Source organism: Durio zibethinus, chromosome 1 (genome assembly GCF_047325235.1).
Source record: "Durio zibethinus cultivar Kanyao isolate XHJ-2024 chromosome 1, ASM4732523v1, whole genome shotgun sequence".
Taxonomy (NCBI): Eukaryota; Viridiplantae; Streptophyta; class Magnoliopsida; order Malvales; family Malvaceae; genus Durio; species Durio zibethinus.
The window spans coordinates 34,668,876-34,694,308 of NC_143162.1; the positions used below are offsets into that span (position 1 = coordinate 34,668,876).

At 31.7% G+C, this 25,433-nt stretch overlaps 2 protein-coding genes and 1 pseudogene across 11 annotated transcripts; 2 read left to right on the plus strand and 1 right to left on the minus strand.

The window, feature by feature from the left end:
• The first annotated feature begins 2,796 nt into the window (after positions 1-2,796).
• Positions 2,797-6,969, plus strand: LOC111312508 (amino acid permease 6-like). The gene is made up of 7 exons (XM_022912835.2): positions 2,797-3,184; positions 3,290-3,523; positions 3,768-3,861; positions 4,022-4,236; positions 4,385-4,527; positions 6,054-6,281; positions 6,381-6,969. Exons 1-7 carry the CDS (start codon positions 3,073-3,075, stop codon positions 6,801-6,803), a joined length of 1,449 nt encoding a protein of 482 aa, XP_022768570.2. The 5' UTR covers positions 2,797-3,072; the 3' UTR covers positions 6,804-6,969.
• A 100-nt stretch (positions 6,970-7,069) lies between these two features.
• LOC111312509 (RNA-binding KH domain-containing protein RCF3-like) lies at positions 7,070-13,361 on the minus strand (annotated as a pseudogene). Its single transcript, XR_016345667.1, has 9 exons — positions 11,341-13,361; positions 10,643-11,084; positions 10,010-10,260; positions 9,466-9,780; positions 9,111-9,172; positions 8,894-9,002; positions 7,941-8,090; positions 7,703-7,804; positions 7,070-7,336 (listed from the first exon to the last, which is right to left on the minus strand). The product of XR_016345667.1 is annotated as an RNA-binding KH domain-containing protein RCF3-like (transcript).
• Positions 13,362-15,315: 1,954 nt separating this feature from the next.
• On the plus strand, positions 15,316-20,648 carry LOC111312511 (putative inactive poly [ADP-ribose] polymerase SRO3). 9 transcript variants are annotated; one of them, XR_016345673.1, is made up of 9 exons: positions 15,316-16,416; positions 16,804-17,045; positions 17,146-17,264; positions 17,372-17,431; positions 18,549-18,717; positions 18,813-18,883; positions 19,039-19,264; positions 19,386-19,456; positions 20,348-20,648. XR_016345673.1 is itself a non-coding variant. In XM_022912840.2 (5 exons), the coding sequence occupies exons 1-5, from the start codon at positions 15,383-15,385 to the stop codon at positions 19,057-19,059; spliced, it is 1,476 nt and encodes a 491-aa protein (XP_022768575.2). In that variant the 5' UTR covers positions 15,316-15,382; the 3' UTR covers positions 19,060-20,648. The 9 variants fall into 9 exon arrangements, 2 of the variants coding, with proteins under 2 accessions (XP_022768575.2, XP_022768572.2); XR_016345670.1 differs by having other exon boundaries at positions 19,039-19,456; XR_002692902.2 differs by lacking the exon at positions 19,386-19,456 and having other exon boundaries at positions 18,624-18,717.
• The last annotated feature ends 4,785 nt before the right edge of the window (positions 20,649-25,433 follow it).

The following is a 25,433-nucleotide window of genomic DNA, read 5'->3' on the forward strand; positions in this document are numbered from 1 at the left end:
CTTTTTTTTTCTTTTGGTGCCATACTTTTATGCAAAAGCAATAAGCTGCTGGTGATAAGATACACTCAAGCGTTACTCGTGGGCTGCTTCGGCCAAAAAGTCATATATATGGCATCCTTTTGAGCTCATGTATTGTTCTTTGTCATCTAATCTTTTGTAACCCCCACATCTAAATATTCTCTTCATTTTTTTTCAGGATTCCTTGTTATTTTCTTTATCAGGTTTTATTGTTATTGATGTCTCCTACCCTTTTGTTGAGACCTCAAAATTTGTCCTATCCTTGCAATTTGGAGAGCTGTCAATACTGAAATTTTGAGGATATCATGTTATTGAGGCGTCTTGCCATAATTGTTCAATTGAACCAACTTTGTGTTGCCGGGCACCCACACCATATGTGCGAAAAGTACAAATTAAGATGAACGAATGGGAGTTGTAAACATGACAATTATTACAATATAAGTGGTGGTGGTGATGGTCACAGTGAACGACAGTTCAACCTGATACAAAGCAAAAATATCTTATAATTGAAAATCTTACCTACGATCGGAATCAGTGAACTAAGCTACTTCTACTTCTTGATTCTCATAATTCTTTTGGTAAAAAAGAAAGTCTTTTTAAAAATGCTAAATAAATCAACTGACTAAACTATGAGTTCTTGTATTTACTTCGTGTTGTTCATGCACCAAGCAAGTTTTAGTTAAAGTCCAACTTCTCATGACTTCAAGTGAAAGTGCTTCACGTTTGTTACTAGTCAATTCAAGATCAATGAAGTCAACCCACTTCAGCCTCGTGAATCCAAATTCCACTTATATTAACAACCATTTCAAGTCATTCGAAACACTGTTCTGCTATCAATAATTCAAATCCATTGCTCACTTGTGTGAACACGAAGAAGAAATGGAAAAGAATGGAATGAAAACAAAGGACTATCTCTGCTTCAGCGATCTTGTCCCAGTCCGATGTCTCTGATGAAAAAATGAAAATGGTTAGCAACTAGCCAGACGCGGCAACTAGTGACACGTAATATATTCCTAGCAATAGTACAAAATTTCCACTGTCCTCTCAACTTCAAATAAGCACTGCTGGTTAGGGTTGAGTCAATAATAACAGCCTGTCATTTTCTGATTTAATTTCGCATCATATCTTTAATGCTTTGGTTTCAAAACATTGTCTCTTTGTAGAATATTTGTTGCGTTGAGAATTAAGACAATAATATTATGACATCTCACTTACAATTCTAGCGTTTATGTTTTTTGCCTTCGTTATAATTTGATGGGGATGTCTCTTCTCTGGTATCATTTGTTTAATTGATCAGCTTTGATTAACTGGAACAACCATACGCTTTAAAAGAATGTTGAAATTGCCAACCAAGTCATCAGATAGTGAAAATCTTTTTGATGGTTATTGCCTTATGACAGGATTGATTTTTCATTCGCTACATCTTTTCTCGAGTTCTCAAACAAACAAAATTGCCTTGCTCTTTTTTCATAGTCAAACTTTCCAGCATTATGAATTTAGGGTTTAATCTAAATAATTCATCCATCTCTCTTAAAATGTGAAATTCAATCCCAACTCTTGAAATTTTTTTTTTCAATTTCTTTTAGACCTGGACTTATTTTATACAAAAAAATATATATATGAAATTAGGTGAAGAAAAAATAAAATCCAAAGATACTTCCTATTACATCAATGAATAGAAAAAATATCTAAAATTAGGTATAGGGGAATTTAGTCTGCTAGGGATTATTGTACCAAGATATATCAGAAAAGGGACCATGATTTTGTAAGCCTAACGTTGCCTATAAGAAAGTCAGGATATAACTGTAGGGGATGTAATACCAGGCCACATTGATCTATAATGTATTGTCACCTATGAAATGTAAAAACTGGCCATTATCAAGGAACAAAGTCATGGAATATATAATTATATCGAGCCCCCATTATAAGCACGGTTCACGGTTGTGCTACAAGGTTGCCAAATTCCATGGACCGTGGCTGATGTTAGTAAATGCTTGGGCAACTAATTATATAGAGTATAGCACAATCGGAGAAGAGATTTGAAATAAAATAAAGCAAGAAATTCTATTGGATCCAAGATATATGAAAAGAAAACAATATCGTTTACTCCCTCCAACATAGGGGCCGACTCTTGTACAACAATAATAGTGATCATGGATGCGCCAAGAATCATTTGCTTTACTCGTTGGGATTAGCTTTATTGTTCTTGTAATCTTTCAGAAACACATGGATTCAATTCAAAAACTTAGTAGTCGTGGAATGTTTAGTCGGTTAAAAAATTAATTGTATAGAAATTGCTATAATTATCATTATTAGATCACTTGGAAGTCAAGGGTGTGGCCTGATTCGCCTAATACCTCATCAAAGAATCCATTAGGACCATTACTTTGAGCACTTTAGGCTTAAAAAATGATCTTTGCCTGCATCTGATACTCATCACCATCGCATATGGAGGGTACGGTCAATTTCTAATTACGTGTGTTCCGCAGTGTCTTGGGGATTACAAGTTGCTATTACCCGAAAGCCAAAATCAGGGAACCGACTTATAAGTGAAGAAAGTGGCATAGTCAAAACCAGATTTGTTAGCTTTGCAATATCACAATGGATGGTTACCATGTAATACATATTTCCCAAAACCAAAGTGTGGGGACCGCCCGTATGAGAAGACCCAAAAACACAAACGACGACCATCGATTGTGCTCCAAAGCCCTGTCAATAATTCCATTCCCCATGTTCCAACCAAGCCTATATATGCTTGCTTTCTATTTGAACTCCTTATCATTTCTTATAGAGGCTTAAACCCGCTTTTAATTTTCTTTCGTTTCCTGTCCTAGATTCTATCCTTAGCGTATCATTTATTTCCTTGCCTATCCTGCTTGGTGACATGGCACAAACCAACCCCCTTGTTTGACCATTTCCTCAACATCCTACTTTCTTCATTACTGCCCCACTTCCTCCTCTTGCTCACTTTTCCCATATATAGTCTTCTCTTGTTCTCTTCATTAATCATTTTAGCTTGAACAGCTCAGTAAGCTGGAGAAAAGAGAGGCAGAGATGGCCAGGGAGATGCAGAAGACTAGCATGTTCATTCAGCATAACCCTGTAGATTATGAGAATGGTGATATCCAAAAGAACTTGGATGATGATGGTCGTGAAAAAAGAACCGGTAATTATTTATTAATTTTTTCCCCCTGAAATGCTTATTATCCTTCTTTGCATGTTTTATGTTATGTGAATTTGTTTTGATGTGGCTTTGGATTTTGATTTGAAGGGACTTGGCTTACTGCAAGTGCTCATATTATCACTGCTGTGATTGGCTCTGGAGTGCTATCTCTTGCATGGGCTATTGCCCAGTTGGGTTGGGTGGCTGGACCAGCTGTTCTCATGGCTTTCTCCTTCATCACCTACTTCACCTCCACACTTCTTGTTGATTGCTACAGGGCTCCTGATCCTGTCCATGGAAAGAGAAACTACACCTACATGGATGTTGTTAGAGCTTACTTAGGTAATAATATCAGCACTTAATTTTCATATTAATGCTTAAGGCAATAATATCAGCACTTAATTGTCATATTAATAGTTTACTATATATGTACATAGTAACCTGTTTACGGTTCCAAGAAAATATATTTTAAAGAGAAATTACTTCCTCATGTAAATATTTCAATTCAATCCCAAAATCCAACTGGGCTGTTGTCAGGATGATTAATGAAACATCAAATTCGATGCTTTTTTTTTTCTTTTCCCAGGAGGAAGAAAAGTCCAGCTCTGTGGATTGGCTCAGTATGGAAATCTTATTGGAGTAACCGTTGGTTACACTATCACAGCATCAATTAGTATGGTGTAAGTCTATAGTCAAAAGAACGGATTTTGAAATTTTGAAGTCTGAAATTCTCTTACTTGTTAAACTACCCTTTTTGACTAAAGCATTGAGAATTTATGACAATGATTTTATTAATTGTTGTTTTGTTGTCTGATATTAATTTTTCTCGCTTGAAATCAGGGCCGTCAGAAGGTCAAATTGCTTCCACAAGCATGGCCATCATGTGAAATGCCAAACATCAAACTACCCTTTCATGGTCATCTTTGCTTGCATCCAGATCGTTCTGAGCCAAATCCCAAACTTCCACAAGCTTTCATGGCTCTCAATTCTTGCAGCCATCATGTCTTTCGCTTATTCTTCCATTGGCCTTGGACTCTCCATAGCCAAAGTTGCAGGTAATAACAAACAGTTGATAAGAAAGACAGAAAAGCCCCCATATCCACATAAAACAACAAACAATAATGCATTTCTGTTTTATTTATTCGATTTGAATGGCTTGAATTTCATCCAAAATCTAATTGTTCCGTGAATTATAACATCAAGGTGGGGAACACGCAAGGACAACCTTAACTGGAGTGACAGTAGGGGTGGACGTGTCAGGATCTGAAAAGGTCTGGAGGACATTCCAAGCTATCGGGGACATTGCCTTTGCCTACGCTTACTCCACCGTCCTTATTGAGATTCAGGCAAGTATACTTTCACCATCCCATTAATTTATTACTGCATCTAAATCCAAATAACTACGTACATGTATTTATATGTGTATATACGTATAATATACATACGTTATAAGTATTTTTGCATGTATAATTGTAAGTAAATATATGCATTAATTGTGCTGGCATGGAGGTAGCATATGGAGCATGTTGTTGTTTATTATATATACTTAAAAAAATGGAACAAGATGATGCGCTGAATGCATGGAAGTTGAAATGTGTGCCTAAATTAAATGTCGGCACGAAATAGAGGTAGTTCGAAAATAATTCTTGTCTGGTTGTCTTTCATTTTCTTCATTCTTACACATAAAGAAAACCCTTTAAAAATCATTGCTTGTTAGGTAATGTGATGGAGATTTATACGTTTATGTCTATCTAAGAACGTATCATGTGAAATTATACTTGCAAGAATCTTAAAAAGAAATAACAAAGAAAGGGCAATGACTATAAAAAGAAAACAGAAAAACATTGAAACGGCCTTTCGGTGGCGGTCCTAAGATGTGGGGGCCAGTGGGAGTAGGAATTAGGAGAAGGCGATTTGCATTTTTCAGCTTGAATTTTCAGAGATGGAGGGCTGGGGATATATTTTTATTATTTTATATTAGTTAATAAAAAGATCAAAGAGGATTTGACAAAGAGGAAGACATTTTGTTGTGTTTGTTTTTTGGTTATTGTAGCCTGTGGGAAGACGACTTATAAAGATTCCTGTGGACCATAAATCTGGTGGACCATAATGGTTCAGAATTTGGGCCATTAATTCTATTGGCTTTTCTCAAAAAACCAAAAAAAGAAAAAGGAAGTGAAAGCTCATTTTGTACCGTTTCCAATTCGCTCTTTCTTTGTCGACCATCCTTCTTTTTTTTTTATGTGCTATCAACCATTACGATGAACCTATTAGCGACGGATTGTGTGACGTCCAATTTAGTTAGGGGTAACAGCCCAATTCGAACTTGATAAATTTCGGTTAGGCTAATTTCTTTTAAAAAAAAAATTTAGATTTCAATAAAGTGTTATTAAAAAAAATTAGATTCAGATTTTAGATAAATCTAATTAGATTGATATTATATTAAAAATTATTTTTTAATTTTTATTTATATATAATTTTATATATTTATATTTAAAAAATAATATTTTATTAATTTTAGATCGTATAATTTATATGATATCAGATCGAATTCGAATATAAAAAATATTTAAAATAATTATATCTGATCAATTTTAAATTTTTTTATTATAAAATTAAATTGAATTCGAAACGATCAAAAACTTATTTCGATTCGACTAACCTAAATCTAATTGAATTTCTATTTGTCCCATCTAAAAAAAAAAGAAAAATCGCTTTTCAATGTTAAGCCTCACGATTCGTCGCAAATTGATAGGAACTATTTTAAAAAATAGTACATGACTGATACATGCTGATCTAAATGCTGAAAAAGGACAATAAGGTGCATTTTCAAAGTCATGCTTATTTTTTTAATGGAAATTTATGATTTCAGGACACGATCAAATCGAGCCCACCAGAGAACAAATCTATGAAGAGAGCAACTAGCATTGGTGTCTCAACAACCACTTTATTCTATGTACTGTGTGGCCTTGTTGGATATGCAGCATTCGGAAACGATGCCCCGGGAAATTTCCTTACAGGGTTTGGTTTCTATGACCCCTTTTGGATGATTGACTTTGCCAACATCTGCATTGCCATCCATCTTATTGGTGCATACCAGGTAAAATCTCAAATCCCTGAGAAAATAAAAATATATATAGCCTGAAACAAGTTCAATTCCATTGACGAACTTTGTCTAACATGATTGACATATATCCAGGTTTTTGCACAACCGTTATTCGGGTTCGTCGAGGGCAAGTGCTCCAGACACTGGCCTGACAGCAAGTTCATCACACGTGAACATGCTGTTGATGTTCCATTCTACGGTGTTTACTATATCAACTTCTTCAGGTTGGTATGGAGGACAGCATACGTTATTGTGACAGCCGTGATAGCCATGATATTTCCTTTCTTCAACGATTTCTTGGGTCTTATCGGAGCAGGATCGTTTTGGCCATTAACAGTCTACTTTCCAATAGAGATGCACATTGCACAAACGAAAATGCCCAAGTACTCCTTCAGGTGGATATGGCTAAAAATACTTAGCTGGATTTGCTTGGTGGTATCACTCATTGCTGCTGCTGGATCTGTTCAAGGACTGATTCAAAGCCTCAAGACATACAAGCCCTTTCAGACTCAGTAATGATCCTTGCCTACAGCTTAATTCTATGAAATATGTATCATAGTTCAATAAGAAAGAATTTGTGGAAACTGTAATTTGTTCTCTTTTTCTTCTGTATTCCGGATGCAAATCTGCTTGTAGGGTGTTTACCTTCTGAAAGAGAATGTTAAGACAAAAATTTCTACTATGGGTTGCTACCGTATTCTTCATAGAAAAAGCAGCTTTAAAGCACCATCCAAAATGGGTGACAGATATAGCAACGAGTTGCCCACATCATCACCTTGTCATCAACACATAAGAGCGATTAAGTTTGTCCTTAATTGAAAGGAAGTTTGAGAATACAAGGATTAAAATAACCAAAATTTTTAGTTCATAGATAATTACTTTTACTATTCTACAGGACAAACAGTTGTATCCAGCAAAGAATTCATACTCAACTACAGATGATCAAGGGAAAACTGATTGTACCATGTCAACGTGGAATCAACCTCTTATCGATACAGATGCATTAGCGATGTGTTTGTTACAGCAGTATTATTGGCAAACAGCACCATCTGAAATTGTATAATTATAAGCATTTATCAAGACAAAATCAAAATGCCAACTGTTCTCTAATCTCTATCGTATATATAGCTAACAATAACCTCAATTATGTGACACCAAAAGCAACAAAACATGCGACAATGCTTGATGATGTTTAAGAATGTTACTATAAATGAAACCTCATCAAATCCAAATGTTTATGTAAAATCAAAACTAATTTCCTTTCTTCTCAACTGTTAAAAACCAAAGTACAAATTGTTCACTAGTATAATTCCTCACAAGAGATTGAAGAGGAATGGTCTACATAAGGGACTAATTAATCTGCGAAGTATGATGTCATTCCCTAGCCAATTTCAAATAAGTTTCAGCATACTTACAAAACTGTAAAATCAGAATCCTGGAAATGTACAACGAGCATGATCTCCAGATCACATGATGAGTTTTAGCCGTGGAACAAGGGTCATACATCAAATCAGTTCCTTCAAAAGCGTGAATTAATAATTAGAAACATCAGTAATAAAACAACTTGTAATAAATATATCAAGCAGAATTGTACCAAGCGTCAAACATTCCCAGTTTCAATGGCTAACTAAATGAAGTTACACAGATTATTACCATGTTCAAGCAGTTTCTGTCTCAATCATCACAAATGCATGAATTAGAGACTGTTCAAGCACGTGTTTGTTCTGGTGTTCTAGATATTATAATTGCAGTTTCAGTTGCTGCCAGCTTGGGTTCTGTAATTGTAATTTTTGCATCAGAAATCTGCAAGTGATTTTTTTCCAAAATTAATAAACTAATGTTTAATATAATTATCATTAGGAGTAATGCATAAAAATTATTATTATCATAACGAAGTTATCCTGTAAATATAAGTGAAGAAACAGCTGAGAGGATTGTAGGTAGGGACGGCAATCAAGCCCGTCCCCGACGGGTTTCGGCCCGACCCGATCTTATAGGGTCGGGTTTTTTTTTTTTTTTTGAATTTCGGGTTTTGGATCGGGTAAAATTAGGTAACAATCGGGGTCGGTCGGGTTCGGGTATGCCTAAAACTCGACCCGACATTATTAAAAAATTATTTTTTAATTAATTCATTAATTAATTATTTATATATTTTTTTATATAATGATATTTTTAAATATTTATATTTAAAAAATAATATTTTATATTTAAACAAATAATATTTTATTAATTTCGGATCGGGTTCGGGGCGAGCAAAACCCGCCCCGAACCCGACCCGATGCCATCCCTAATTGTAGGGATATATATATATATATACACACTCATTGACATACTCTTAAATGACCAGAAGACCAATGGCCTTAAAAAGGTAAAAACGTTCAAGTATAACATCCAATGTAAATAGACCTAGACTCCCCTCCCTCCTCAATTTCTTTATGTTTACAAGTGTAAATTAACACAATTATGGTTATGAGTGTGCCCCTACTTGTATTAACTGAGTTTCTATCCTTTTAATTTAAGGTAGTGAGTCTAAATAAGCCTCCTTTACCGCATAAAAGAAGGAAAGAACGCTAATTAAAAATGAAGTACCAGATTCATTAACATACCTGACGTATCTGTTTTAAACATGCACCATCTTCTCCGTAAATTATAGAAACAAGTGAATGAGGAACAACTTCAACCGTTGTCCTTGTAACAATAGCTGGTTGGCTTCCTCTACGTATCCATAGATTAAAGAAAACAACAAAACAACTGAGATATTGCCATCAGAGGATAACTTGTAAACTAATACAATTTCTAACAGCCAAATTTCAATTAATTTACCCTCCAAAACCAAAAATTTTTCAGTGGGGAGGTCCAGCAAAATCTGGCATTCCTATAAATCCCTACAAAAAAATACAGGAAACACAAAATAAATTCACATCCAAAATAAAATTGTCACAGAATTTATTTTTGTCGATCAGTCTCCTGTTTTACAATTTGTTTCTCTCATTTCAAATTTTAGAGCAGTCACCAACATTTAGTCATACATAGCCAGATAAAAAGTAAACCACCAGTAAATGTTGCAAAATGTCATGACAACTGGAAAAAACTCAACAGAGGCTCATGCTGCTTAACTATATAAGTAAAGAAAATTTTTGCTTCGCAAGTCAATAATATCACACCAATACATGAGGGCCCATGGTTTTCTTTCAGATATATGAGGAGGCATTCCTGCTCGGTGCATATTGCACATAAAAAGAGGGTCATCATGGGGATGAAAACCACCATGTGGAGGTGGACCACCAAAAGCATCAAAATAGTAAAATGGACCTAATCCTGGTGTTGAAAATTCCCTCCTTCCCATAGATGAAGTGAATGGAGGTACTTGATCCAAGAAGGCAGGATTTGAAGAATGGTTAATAGAAGGAAATGCATCATGAAACAAATGATGCAACAGCCTAGTTGTTATTTGCAAAAGAGCATCTTGAACAGTTTCAGGTTCTCCATTAATCTGCCATAACAAAAGAAAGAATCAAAGAGAGTAAAGACAACCTGAATCTAAAACTAAAATATACTGGATCAGAAAGCAAGCAAAGAAATTGTCAATATGAGTAGGTAATATACACAAATACTTCTTTAGAACCAACACAAAGATATTGTTATCAACTTTGAAAAATAACAATGATAATAAAACCAAAATTTCCAAAGTTATACATCTTAAAAGAAACACATAAGCGAACCTGAACAACTTCTTCACCTTCTGAAGCACACTTTGGGACCTGATCCTTTTCCAATATACGAATATGAGCCCCAGACAACTTCCTTATTTCAGCTATGATGCCACCACCTTTGCCAAGGAGACAAACAATTTCATTAGATGATGCAAGAATCCTGCCATCATAGTCTTGTCCTTGCTATCAGGTATGCTATTTGTCCTGCTAAGCACTTGGAGAAGTGCATCTTGTGCAGCCGATATCCTATCATCTGGGTGCTGAATTTATTAATTTATCATCAGTCCCATTGTAATACTAACAACTTAAACAATAAAGGAATAGAAGATCAAAAGGATAATGTTACGAATGGTCCTTGAACTATAATGAAATATTTAATATAGTAACTAAACTATTAATTTGTTAACTAATGTGGCACTTGGAGGATTGTTTGTGCACCATGTGTCATCATTTGGAGTTAGCTACATTAGGGTGAGTACCACATTAATTAACAAATTCATAGTTTAAGTATTACATTATACTTTTAAAGTTTTGATACCACATTAAACATTTCATTATAATTCAGAGGCCATTCATAACATGAACCCAAGATCAAATTTTCAAAATCTATTCACATTTACACGAATCCAGAGAAAATCATACTGCTGAACCAGATATGACAATAAAGCGGTCCTCCAAATCAGAAATAGCTTCCACTACTCTAATCTCACAACCTATACCTTGCTGAAGAGTCTTAATTATTGCTCCTCCTTTTCCAATAACACCACCTACTCTTTCATCATGACATGATAACCAGAATGTTAGCATTTCCAAAGAAGGCATCATTCTACCAGGGATAAGAGGAGAAAGAGATGAATGACTATCAACATCCCGAGGTCTCGAAGTCCTGTAGCAAAGGTTGCTCCTTGAGAACTAAAAGAATGGGTTGGTGGTGGGTGGACTTCAAGCCTAGGACCAAATGAATGGGATGACTGTCCTGCTGCATTGAGAGAGAAAGAGTCATGATCCTGAGGTGGATTTTCCATAAGATGTTGAGAAATAGATTGGAGAGCTTTTCTAACTGCATCAACCTCCCCCGTAATCTACAGCATAACCACGTAATAAGTCCAAATAAAAGTCCATAACAAGTTATAAATGACACCTAATTCACACATGGAATCATATGATAAAAAGTTTAAAACTAGCAACAGCACCATAATAAAGTTCAAGTCTAAAAAAATTTTTCACAAAACAAAAGACATGATTAACAAACCTAACATTCACTTCAACTTACATTCATCAAACTATGTGACACATTTGATACTAATAAGGGTAATATCGGAATAGAAACTACAGTTCCTGAACTAGTTCATCAGAAGCTGAAGCACAGAGAGGAAGTTTGTCTCTGGTAAGAATTCAAATCTATGCCCAACTCTCAGCAGACATTTGCCTAATTACACTGCCACCTTTTTCAAAAAGGCAGCCAACTTGACTAGAAAGAACAGGTAACCTTAAAACCATTGTGAAAGACTTAACAGTGTCCTCATCAACTCCATCTGAATCTGACTCTGCTTCAACTATTCTTTCAGAAACAAGTAACAATGCCTTCTGCACATATGAAGTTTCCTTTACAGATTTTAAATCTTTCACAGGATCAGAAATCTTATCATCATTTTTTTTCACCATTTTCCTTCTCTTCATCACTCTGATTGGCTGCATTAGCCTCTTCCTGACAATCCTCCCTCCCCTGCTTGGTACCACTTCAGTCTCTTTACCGGAAGATTCAGAACCCATGATGACAACTACTCTCTCATCACAATCAGAGACTGCTTCCTCAACTTTGACCTTTGCACAAGAATTTGTGATATTATGGTGCCACCTTTGCCAATGACACTACCAGTTTTAGATGCAGGACAATAGTACACAGAAAACAATATCACCGGGCAAAATTTTTTATTGGCCCGACTTTTGCAACTTTCTTTTCCCAATTGACTCTGATGAAGGGTTCCTATCAAGTGGTCTCTTAGAAGGTGTCAATGAAGTAGACATGGTTGAGAAGTATAAAAAAATACCTGTTTCATTCAAATGCAAATAACAATACCATAAAACAGAATTGGAACATACAAAGGAAACATGACCAACGATACAAATCATTCAATTCTTGAATATCTCAAATTCATCAATTTTTCAATTTAGATCCACAAGGGCATTTGACAGAAGGAAAAAGGGGAAAAAGAAAATGACAAAAAAAAAAGCCACAAGTCTGTTTCTTTTTCCCATTACTTAACTAAATGGTAATAACATCACCTAATTCCAAAATTTGACCCCTTGAAATGTCTTGCATATTGGCTTCCCTTAAACGCTTAAAAAATGAAAACGTCAATTTATAGTCACCAGCAATCTCCAACCTTTTCCACGTAAAGAAATGCAATCAGACATTTCTACTCTTATATGCCCAACTTTAAGGTACAAAAAAAGAATTAAAACTTCTAAATTAGTTGCCCATAATGTAGCTAAAGACCAAGATGTAAACACAATTGTCACTTCTAATTTGAGAACGCAACATATCATGTTCTATATTATGCTTCCTCGCATAGACCTACTATCTTTCTTCAACACTGAATTTTTTTTTTTTTAAATACTAAGGACCAACTTAGTGGACATTGTTTGGTACAACGGCAAAAGTTTTAATCAGACAAGCATGAGCTGGAAGACTCAAGTTTTGAGAACTAGCACCACTTCCATTCTGACCCCTATAATAACCCATTATCTTGAAACTTATACCGCATATATCGGAATGAATCCGGAACATACTACATCAATGGTAGACAAAAAATCCATGGATTAATCCTATTCTCACAATTCTTTAAGTTTTATTTTCTGGGACTAGATAGTCTACTCCAGATAAAGTTGAAGCCTTAAAATAACTGGGAATTCAACCTTTTAGGACCCCTTAACACTTCCATTTAAAACTTAAAATTCATGTAGCTCTCATTCAAAACTATAGAATAAAGAAACGAACTCTAACAATTAGTTCATACTAATAATAATAAACAAGAGTATTAAGCAATTAAGCAGGAAAAGAATTCACCATTTATTCAAGGATTCAAAGAAGCAAAACCCAAAAAGAAAATTAATTTACTAACAACTTCAGGGACAATGAGGATTGAAAATAATAACAGAGATTGAGGTCTTTTTTTCAGAGAAGAGTCTCTTGGATTATTAGGACTAAGTTTCTATAGTACTGTTGTGTGATGGACCGGGTTCTGGTGGATTATTCGGGCTTGGATTATGGACTTTTTCAACAGGATGCAATGGGCTTTTTTAGCCCTTCCCATGTCAACGCATAGTAATTTCTTACGAAATAGACTTGGGTCGGATTGTGTAGGGATATTCATGAGTGAAATAAAGTTTATATTTGATATTATTAATTTATATATTTATTCAGATTTAATCTGAATTTTTGGGTTTCAATATTTTTTAAGTTCAGTTTAAATTAAAAAATAAATTTTAAATTCAATCATTAAATTTAATTTTTATAATAAAAATTAAAAAAATATGATAAAATTATATGTAATAAAATTATATTTAATTCACATATATATAAAAATTATAATTATAATTTTTATTTTTTATATATAAATGAATTAATTTAAACAGGCTTAAGCTTTAAATATTTTATTCAATATCTTAATCAAAATTTAAATGAATTTAAAAATTATGTTTAATAAATTTTAATTTTTTATTTATTTATTTTTTAAACTTAGACAAATAATTCTGTTCTTAAATAGGTCTAAGTTCAAATATTTTAAAAAATAAATTAAAATATTATTTTAATTATTTTAACTATATTTTAAAACTAAATAAAAATAAATTTTATTAATTAAATATTGTCTCGGCCTAGCTATTGATCAAAATTTTTTGTTTGATAGAAAATATTTTTATAAAATAATAATTTAACCATTCTTAATCGTTACTCATAAATAAGGTGTAAATGATACATTAGTACTTGTAAGCTACTCAGGTTCAATTCGAAGAAAACTCGAATTTGGTTCGATTATTATCGAGTCGAGGTCGAGTAGCTTAACTTATCGATCGAATCGAATTTGAGTATTCTTATATCCGGTTCGAGTAGCTTGTGAGCCTAATCGAGCTTTTATATTTAAATATATTTTTATTATTTTTATTAATAAAATATTTCGAATTCGAGTTCGAACTCGAACATAAATAATCAAATTCTTGTTAAGTTACGAATCGAACTTATTTTTATATATTAATCGAGCGAGTTTGAGTAGCTCAAATTCGATGACGAATTGAGTTCGAACTTGAAAAATAAAATTCGATCGAGTTCGAATAAAATATTAAATCATGAGTTGTGAGTCGAGTTCTAACTCAAACTTTTTATTGTATCGACTCGATTCGATTACAACCTTACTCATAAATACTTGGATTCTAAAAAAATATTACTATAAATAATATGCTAACTATTTTAAAGAGTGCCGTTAAAACACTTATCGGTAAATTATTTTATAGAGTGTCATTGAATAAATTGATGTTTTATAAGTGGAAAATGTTAATGGATGCTTAATGGTGCTGATTCGAATGATATTTTATAATAAAAAATCATTAGTGGATGTCAAATATAAAGATCGATACCTTGTGAGGTTGGTTAAAATAATATTTAAGACAAGACAATTACAATTAATGTATTGATTTTTCTCCAATTTGATAAAAAAATAATATATTTAATATGAAAATGTTTTATAAAACATTAATTAAATTATCATCAATCAGTTTTCAAATCATTTATAAGAAAAATAAAAGCTCCATAATTTAATTAACGAAAATCAAAGACATCAAAAAAGAATATTAAGACTAATATTCTGATAGTCAACTTTATTAAATATTGAAGGAAAACAGAGAGTCAAAAGCCAGGATTTTTTTTTTCAGGCGCATAAATTCTTCTTCTCTTTTCTTTTTCTTCTAATAAATTTCAAATTTCTTTGGGCCGAAGGAAGAAAGATTGGCGAATAAGCACAATCGACGTGGCGTGTAATAAGTAAACGATGCGAAAGCTACTTAGGCAGCAAGTTTGCTCTTTACCCATTCTTCGCTCTCGAATGTTTTCTGGGGCCTCAGAAATCGCAACCGCCTCAATTTGACCCAAAAAATTACAAATCACCTAAAATACCCTTATTCGTGTACCTTCACTCCAACTTAACGTCTCTGGAAACGAAGACTTATTTGTAATTTCAAAAAAGTTTCCCCAGTCCTACTTACATACGGATTTCGGGCTTTCGACGCGTTTATATAACGCGTGTTCTGATTATTTCATTGTCGATTCCAGCAGTTGTGAATTTTTTGAGCAATTTTTTTTTTTATTTATAGTTACAAGATATTCAAATGGCTGAAAGAGGAGCAGCAACAGCGACGATGACGACGAAGAATGTGGTGGAATCTGTTATGGTTAGGGCTCCTCCTCCTCCACCGCCATCATTCTCTTCATCGAAAAGTCCAGGAAGACGCATCGGCGGCGGCGTCTGCTGCGGCCTTCAATCTCGTTGCTCGAAACGGTTTTTCTCTCAGAATAACGGGAATTTCGAACGAAGCGCCGTTCCGTCGCGGTTCATGTATTATCGCAATAGTATTTGGGTGAATTTCTCTGCTGATGTTGTTGAAACGCTGCGAACCGGTTTTTTGGAGCGGAGACCGATTGTCGAAGCGTGGATCGACGGCGCGAAGTATATATTTGATTTGAAGAGGATGCTGCAGATCGATTACCTGACAGGAAACTGCCGGTCAATCTCTTGGATCGATGAAAATGGTAAGTGTTTTTTCCCTAATGATTTTTTCAGCGAAGAAGAAGTTATGGAATCCGCATATGGAAACGAAAAAGATCATATTATTAATTACAATTACAAAAATAAGAATAGTAATTGCAATCCTAAGATTGAGATTGAAGTTAAGACTGATAGAGCTTCATTAAAGAGAAAGCGAGAGGAGGAGCCTGAAGTGAGTTCCTCTTGCAAAGCCGTGGGAGCAGTAGATGTGATTAAACATCAGCGTTTGAAGGAAGGAGGAGCTGCTACATGGCCGAATACGAAGCTGTTGAGAGAAACAGAGAGAGCATATGTGCTCGTTAAGGATCATATCTTGAACGGAATAAGGAAAGTTGATGCTGGGGTTACAATTACTTCAATTCATCAGTGTATGCACGAAGGGCATTTGAATAAGGCTCGTCTTGAGGTTTTTCAGAAGCAGATTGAAATTACTAAGGCTGCAAGGGGCACTTCAAATTTGGTGTATGCATGGTATGGGGCCTCCGCCAAGGTTGTGGAGAGTATTTTGGCTCATGGGTTTGGGATGCCCAGTAAGGTTCCCACGACTGTTTACGGGATTGGCGTTTATTTGTCTCCTGTAGGGTTCCCACACTTGAGGTAATGGATTAGTGTTTTGTTTATTGTCCAGTTACCTACTTAGCTTTCCCTCACTGTCCAAGGTTGTTATGGTCCCCCTGTTTTCGATTACCATTGAGTTCAAGATTGAAATCAAGTTAGCTTCAGTAGTAATCCAAGTCAAGTTCGTGCAATGCTAATTGTTGGCTTGTGCAATTTACAATCTCAATCGATTAGTAATTTTTATCATATATTGATGCCATATTTACACCAATCGAGCTATAGTATGAATAAAAACAGCCTAGGCCTGATCAGTTCACCTTGATAGGTTTAATTACTCTTTAACACGTACTTTTTTCTTAATTGGTAATTTTAACTTTTATACTTTTATTTGGATCTATGTTTTTTAAGTTGGATTAATTTTTGCAGTGCAAAGCTGGCAAATGCTGATAATGATGGTATAAAACATCTTATTCTGTGCCGGGTTATATTGGGAAATGTTGAAAAAGTGGAAGCTGGATCTCAACAGTATCACCCATCTAGTTTGGATTTTGACACTGCTTCTGATGATCCTAAGAACCCAGAGTGGTATGTGGTATGGTCAACTAATGCAAACATGCATATTCTTCCTGAGAGTGTTGTGAGCTTTAGACCTTCTAGTAACATGCAAGGTAACTTTTCTACTTGCCTTGGTATCCTTTATATAAATAAATATTTATTTATTTATTTATTTACATATATGAAGTTAATATTTCGGATGTTTTCTTGTAGGTCAACCGAGGCCGCTACCGGGTGTTAAGTATTCCCTTGAAAAATTGTTTTCGAAGATTAAGAGCTCTCTTCCTCCTGCCAAAGTCCAGGAAATATGGATTTCATACACCTCATATAAGGCAAGTAGGCTGTTTGTCTATTAGATGAAGATATTTCTTGTTTATTGTAATGGAAGTTGCCTTTCAACTATATACAAATTTTTTATTTTTTCAATTGTTTACCACAGGCTGGAACGCTCGCCAAGGATGCCTTTATAAGTCAATTACGACTGGTTGCTGGGGATGAGGTTCTAAGATCTGCTATTTTGGAAATTAATGCTTCTGGATGATTTCAAAGTGTTGGAATTGTTTGTGTTACTGATTTCATTTGCCTATTCTATTAGAAAAAAGAAAAACCAAATGTAATTGTTACCTCACAACTGTGATATAAAAGGAAATGCTTAGACCACAGAAACAACAAAAATCATTCTTAGGTTTTTTTTTATTTTTTTGAGGGGGTGGGGTTGGGTCTTTGTCCTATTTGTTTTAACCCACAGTAAATGTAGCAATCATGATTCAAGACATGAAAAAGTTTACAGTTTCAGTTTCTGTATTTGTTTTTTCCTTTTTTATTATAGATTTTATTCTGTCAGACCTTCTAAAGATTGCAAAGTGGAGAAGAAATGATCATTGAAGCTCTTGGATAGTTTATTCAGGCTGCATCCGCATTTTATGTGTCGATGGTACCCTCTGGATATGTTAATATATTGACGAGCTTATAATCTGAAATAAACTAGTTTATCTTCTAAGCTGTAAAATCAATTAATGTTTCTCTTTACTTTTCAACATTATATATATTGGTTTTTTTTTTTTAATTTTTTGCTCTTGAGGCTTTACAATTTTTACATACTTAACAATCCATTGGTTTTGAGTGTTTTACATTTTGATGGTTTTCATTGTATCATTGTTTCTGTTTTAGAATAGCATATGATGTGGGTTTATCAAGTTGTATTTTTTGGCAGTATATAGTTTTTAAGGGATTTATTTGAACCTGCATTATGATCTAGGGTGTGTTGTTGACTCATTTTCCCCATCTTTTTCCTTTAGGCTTTATCTAAAGCTTGTTAATAAGTAATGGCCTTTGATTATCTAAAAGTTGACTTTTTACATTTGTCTTTTGCTTCCGTTCAAAGAACCAGATGATTATGGATATCAGACTACTATGGTTTTATGAAATTGTACTTTTGCCTTTTGATATTGTAGTTCAAAGGGGTTTATTTTTTTATGAAGAACTAGAAATTTGAAAGGTGAAACTATGATTGCACTCCATGTTTGTTTATGTCTTTGGTCATACTTTAAGACGTGGTTTTTGTTGTATTTTTGTCCATTTGGTTTATCTAGTAAATTGTTGTATCTTTTCTGCAGTTTGAAGCAGCAGAATCGGAGATATTAAACTGGGTTTTGTTGTCTTTTCTTATCATATTTACCCTCATGTAACAGAATCAGACCTATTTAATGAGGGAGACCCACTTGAGTGAGAAACTAAGCCATTTTAAGTGAGCACTGTGCTTGTTTTGTTAAGGAGGTTATTCAGGTGTCGATTGGCTGCCATCCATCTTTATTTTTTAAAATTTTTTTTATGATTTTCCGTCATTTTTAAAGAGCTCATTGGGGAGGTGTTTTTTGTAGCCACAACAAGATTGTGGAAGCTGCCCAAGGCATGCAAAATGACAGGGGGTTTTGGCAAACGGATAAACAAGGTTTTATAAATATGGCATGCTATGCTTGATTTCTGTTTGACATTTGTAGGCTTTGCTCTTGAGTTATTATTTTTTATTAGCCTACCACTGTGGTTTTTGGGTTTATTATTCATTCTAGTTCTTGATTTGCCAAGATCTTTGATTAATTGTTGCAGCACAAAGCTATCAGATGCTGATGATAATGGCGTAAAACATCTTATACTGTGCCGGGTTAAATTAGGAAATGTTGAAAAAGTGGAAGCAGGATCTCAATAGTATCGCCCATCTAGTGTGGATTTTACACTGCTGATGATCCTAAGAACCCAAAGTGGTATGTGGTATGGTTGACTACTGTGAGCAGGCATATTCTACCCGAGTGTGTGGGGAGTTTCAGATCATCTGGTAACATGCAATTTAAACTTCTTTGCTCTCCTTGGTATCCTTTTTTTTCTTTCATATTTTTTGGTCGCTTTCTTGTTAGTGAGCCTAAGCTATTATCTAGTGGCAACTTTTCCCATTCCAGATTGCTTTCAAAGACTTTCAGCACTCTTCGCCCAAGTAAGGGAATTTATTACTTTACACTGTAAATTGAAGGTAAGAAAGTTGCAGGTCTATTGAACGAAGATGTTGCTTCTCGCTAATAGTGGAAGTCAATTTAAACTATGAACATATTTTTATTTTTTTTAATTGTTAACTATAGACCGGTGAGTTGGGCTGGGATGCTTACATGAGTTGTTGGAGAATGATGAGTTTATGAGAACTATTATTTACGAAATTAATTCTTTTTGAGATTTGGAAGCGTAGATTTTATTGTGGAATTTATAACCTTCTAAAGGTTGCAAAGTGGAGACGAAATGAGCATTGAAGTTCTTAGTCTTATTCAGGTGCATCCACATCATATATAAAGATTCTACACTCTGGATAAATTCATATTGTTGACAAGCTTATAATCTAAAATGATTAGTTTATGATCTAAAGCTGCAAAATGACTTAATGTTTCTATTAGCTAGTTTCACATACCTCAATGGATGGCACTCTTTTGGCAGCACATGAGGCTTCATCTAAAGCACAATTGTTAGAAACAATTCATTGGTTTTGACTTCTGAATAGTTAAAACATTGGTGTGGTTTTCATTATATCTTTGTTTCTGTTCAGAGTATCATATGATGTGGTTTTATCAAGTTGCATTTTTTGGCTTTTGTTTTATCATACACAAGTTAGAAGGGATTTATTTCATCATTACGATCTAAAGAGCGTCTTGGATTTTTTTTTTCTTTTTTCTTATATGCAAAGCTTGTTAATGAGTAATGGCCTTCGATTAAACTGGGTTTTGTTGGCTTTTCTTATCATATTTACACACATGTAATTTGAATGAAAACTAGAGCAACCGAGTGTACTAAATTTTGCAAATCTCCTGTCTCTTGATACTTCCTTCCCTCGACCCTTAACCCATCTTACATCTCACATATATTTTTTTGTTGGCAGGATCTTGCATGCGTGACACCTGTTAAAGGACATTAAGGGTATTTTAATTTGTATCAAATGAAGTGGAATACCGACGGTGCAACCCACTGATTTAAAGCCAAATCCATGCCTTGATTGCTTGGAAAAGCACAAAAAAAGAACAATTAAGTAAAAAACAAATGGTCGTCCCTCAGTTTACTTGTGATTTAAGTAATAATCTTTGTTTGTCTTTTTTGTTTTGTCTTCTTCCTCAGGCACGTTTTACTTGTTTCTCTCAACAAGCGATTAACCCAGAAATTGGTTGAAATTTGTTTCGAAGTAATTTTTTTTTTCATAAAAGTTTAGGTTGATGGGGACGTTTTTTAATCGAAGATCACAGTAGATCGTACGTTATAGAAGATTAAATCTGCTAATTTTATATATACGATGATACATACGAAAATAAAATAAAATAATCGTATATATATTTTATGTTTATTTATAGTTATATATAACATAAAATAATTTATGTGTTATACGTGATAATATGTTTGAACGTGTAATAAATGAAAAATATATTTAAATCGACACATGAATAACGTTTAATATGTGAACAATATGAAATATATATTAATTTAATTTTGTTATATTAGTACATGTTTAATATATTTAATATATTTTTTATATTTATTTTAATTTAATATAAATATTTAATCTTTTAATTTTTAATTTTTAATTATGATACTTAATTAGTTATTTAATATCATTTAAATATTATTTCAAATATTTAATTATGATATTTAATTAATAATTGTTATAAAACTTTTTTATGTTAATAATATAAATATAATATAAATATTCATACTAGTTTGATGCATAATTATTTTATATTTTAATCTGTAATAACTCATTATTTTGAATTTGATTTTAAAAATTAATATAGTTATGTAATATATATTAAAATTTAAATGTATATTAAATATATATTAAACAGGTTTTTTTTTTTTTAATATGCAAGTATTTTTTTATATTATTAATATTTTAAGTTTGTTAAATTGTAATATTTTTTTATATTATTAATATTTTAAGTTTATTAAACTGTAAAATTATGGATAGTTTATAATTATTTATTATTTTAATAATATTTTTGTATATATTCATATTAGTTATATTATTTTAGTAATGTTTTTATATATATTCATATCAATCATGTTTATTTATATATATTTATGTTAATAATATTTATTCGTTTCATGTTTAAATAAATTAATTGTGAATGTATTAATCATATCATGTAACATGTAAAACATATAATAAACGAATTATATTTGTATTTAAGATTTAAATATATTTTATAATTCATATCATTATACGTGTCAAAAATAATAAAAAAATAAAAATTATCAAATTTATATTAAATTTATAAATTATTCATTAAAAGAAATTTTATAAATTAATCATTAAAGAAATTTAATAACAAAAACCATATTTAAGTTTTACAAACAAAATATTTGATTCTTATCAATTTAATCGATGTAACTTTTTATTTTCACTTTGATGACATAGAAAGAATTACGGTCATACAGTTTAATTATAAAATTCTAAGCGGAACTCTTAAGCATTCAATTTTAAACAGAAAATGACAAATATAAATATAATGTTGAAGAATGTTTGGTTTGGACAAACGAAGCTTAGGACCTAAAAGCATGCAGTGAAGTGCACTAAGATCAAATCATGGACCCGATGGAGATGATGGCCTGCTTGCATTATGATTTTATTCACCCCTCGAAAGTTGGAGATGTGTCCAATAGCCCAACTATAGCTTATAGGTGTTGAGAATTACTGGCAAAGCAATACTCATCACTAAAAATCAACCAACCAAATATTGCCTCAAAAAAAGGGGTAGTCCTTGCTCTCATTTCCCCCCTTTCGAAACAGTTCATCTTTGCTGCCAATGAATCTTGAGCAATGGCACTCGCAAGTAAATCTCACAATATAAAATATAATATCGTAACATGAAATAATTATAATATAAAATAATATAATTTAAAATTATAGTAATAATTATATATATATTTAATAAAATTAAAAAATATATTTTTTATATTTTTATATCAATATAAATTATAATATAATTTTTATATAAAATATAATATAAATATACGAATGATTCAATTTATTAAACCTCTTCATATGTACGGCAAGAAAGTTTTAGAGAAAGTCAAAATTGGTAAAGAAGACAAAATATTATTTTATTACCCAAAAAATAAAAACTTGCTAACGAAGGCAAAATATGTTGGAAAGTGGAAAATGATAATGGTTGATTGGCAGCTTTGTCATACCACACCTTTTCAGCGATATCTTCCAGTCATGAATATCCAACAAAATTTGGGCAGGAAATTTCATCTCAATATCAATGTCAAGGTTTTAAGTAGCCAACTTTTTTAATTCATATACAAATACAAGAGTTGTTATGTTAAAAATGCATGCTCAACCTGATTTGTTAAATCAAATTATTTATTTATGAAATCTTATTAAATTAAAATTTTATTTATAAAAAATCAAATTATTTATCACCCAAATTAATAAATATTGGTAATATATATTACTCCTCTGAAATAAGACTGATCAATGATAGAAATATAAAATATAAGCAAAAAGATTATAGTAAATCGAGGCTAGCTACTTAGAATCATATTTTCCACCATGGTGAATAAGACGTTTAAGTGGTCCTTCGCTTTGGCTTTTTTTAATGATGTAATTTCAGTCGTATTCAGCTTCTAGAAGCATCCATCAATTTTCAAGGTTTTGCCTTCTTTTTTCCATTAGAATGAATTGAATCAATGAATCGGTACTATATTTACTCTTTTAGGTGGTGTTTTTTTTGTGTCTGTCACCTGATGATATTCAAGTTGCCAAAGGTTTTTACTACGACAATTCAACTCTTTCTATTTTATAACTAGCGGAAAAACAAAATTTTATTAATAAAATAATATTAAAAAAGTATCAGTGAATAAAAAAAATTCTCTTAGGGTCCGTTTGGTAATGTTAATATCGTTTAAGTTCCTCCTAGGAATGGCAATTCAACCTATTTCCGACGAGTTTTGATTTGATATGATCCAATGAGATCGATTATTTTTTTTAATTTGAATTTCGAGTCAGGTTCAGATTTTAGGTAAATTCGATCTGATATTATATTAAAATTATTTTTTAATTAATTATTTAATTTTTTATATATATTTTAAATATTTATATTTAAAAAATAATATTTTATATTTTAAAATAATATTTTATTAATTTCGGTTCGGATCGGATACAGTTTATATAGTATCGTAACAGGATCGAATTAAAGTTTAATAATAACACATAAAATCGGATCAGATTCGATCAAATAAAATTCGTCTCGAATCTGATCCGATGCCAACCTTAGTTCTTATTGGAGTTTAGTGCGAAAAAAATGTGATTATTCGCTAGAACAAACTTTTAGTACGTAATTAGATTAATAGTTAATATAATCAACATGATAAATTATTAATTTCAATAATTAAAGTTAGATATCTAACAACTTTAAATAAAAAAAATGTTTTTTAAACTAACCAATAATAACTAATTAAGGAGAGAGAATGTATTACATTATAAAGAAGTAATCCTTCCATTACTTAAAATATATATATATATATATATATTGCAAATAAATGATAGATTTGTAGGCAAATTTAACAACAAAAAATACAAAGATAAATCTTTGAAATTTGAAAGTGGAGAAGGCATCTGGCCCCCATTTGGACCTAACAGATTAAAGATTGGTAAAATAAAAATATAGCAATCCACATCATACTCTATGAATCAGACAATCCACTAACTAACTCCACCTTTGTTAATAAATAAAAGTATATGATAGAGTCCACCTTTGTTAATAAATAAAGTATATGATAAGTATATAGTAATTTATAAAAAGGGGTTCAATATCCGATGCTTATCCAATTGGATATATATAAATATATATATGATATGTATAATATTTATCTTCTTCCAAATCTTCAAAAAAAAAAAAGATTACTTTTTTTATAAGCTAGATAAATGTCCACTAGTCAAAATTTTTGTTTTAACATCTCTGTTAATCAGTTTTTATTGTAAAATTAATTTAATTAAAAAAAATGAGAGTGATATGTGAACACCTCCATTCATTTTATTTTTCATAAAAGTTATCTAATAAAAAAATAAAAAAAAAGTGAAAAAGTGAAGAAAAAATAAAAAAATAAAAAAAGCTCATTGAAAGTAGAACGTGCACACTTCAATTGATTTTAAAATATTAATTTTTTAAATTAATTTTTATTAATATAATATATATGTAAATTTAAATTAATAATAAAATGTATAATTATTAATATATTCATTTATAGAAATTTATTGAATACAAATTATTTTATTAATCTTTTTCAATAACTTATTTTGTTATAAAATTTATTGAATTAAAAAATATAAATGTAAACGAAAAAATCAAATTTGGATGTTGCATGCACACTTACATTGGTTTTACTTTTTACAAAAATTTATCTAATTAAAAAATTTAAAAATATATAGAGTAAATATATATATATATATATATATATATAAGATGGTACACCGACATCTTAAATGGTAATCAACCAAAAGTCTAGCAAATTTAATAGTATGAATGGATAAATAAATTTATTAATATAATAAATATATATATGAATAAATAAATAAATAAATATATATTCAAGATTAATCATTCTAAATACATCTTCGACCGGATTAGGATTTTCAGAAAGAAAAATCTCAATGCCCTCGATCAAATCTTGATTTAAAAAAAAAAAAAAACCCATATTGAATTAAAGCACATCAAAACCAGTCAAAAAATGAATTATTTTATTATTCTTACCTCTATTAACTATTTTTTTATAAAATTTATCTAATAAAAAAAAAATAAAAAAAAATCAAATGAGATATCACATGAACAATTTCATTAATTTACCTTATTTTTTTAAAAAATTTAATGTATAAATTTATAAAAAATAAAAAAAATACAGATGTTACATCGATATCAATATCATTATTTTATAAAATTATAAAATTAAAAAAAGAAAAAAAAGTATTTTTTTAA

Coding starts and splice junctions, on each gene's coding strand:
- LOC111312508 (XM_022912835.2), top strand. CDS start 3,073: ATGGCCAGGGAGATGCAGAAGACTAGCATGTTCATTCAGCATAACCCT. Junction 4,237..4,384: donor CTCCATAGCCAAAGTTGCAG/GTAATAACAAAC, acceptor TATAACATCAAG/GTGGGGAACACGCAAGGACA. Junction 6,282..6,380: donor ATCTTATTGGTGCATACCAG/GTAAAATCTCAA, acceptor ACATATATCCAG/GTTTTTGCACAACCGTTATT.
- LOC111312511 (XM_022912837.2), top strand. CDS start 15,383: ATGGCTGAAAGAGGAGCAGCAACAGCGACGATGACGACGAAGAATGTG. Junction 17,046..17,145: donor ACCTTCTAGTAACATGCAAG/GTAACTTTTCTA, acceptor GTTTTCTTGTAG/GTCAACCGAGGCCGCTACCG. Junction 17,265..17,371: donor TTTCATACACCTCATATAAG/GCAAGTAGGCTG, acceptor TGTTTACCACAG/GCTGGAACGCTCGCCAAGGA.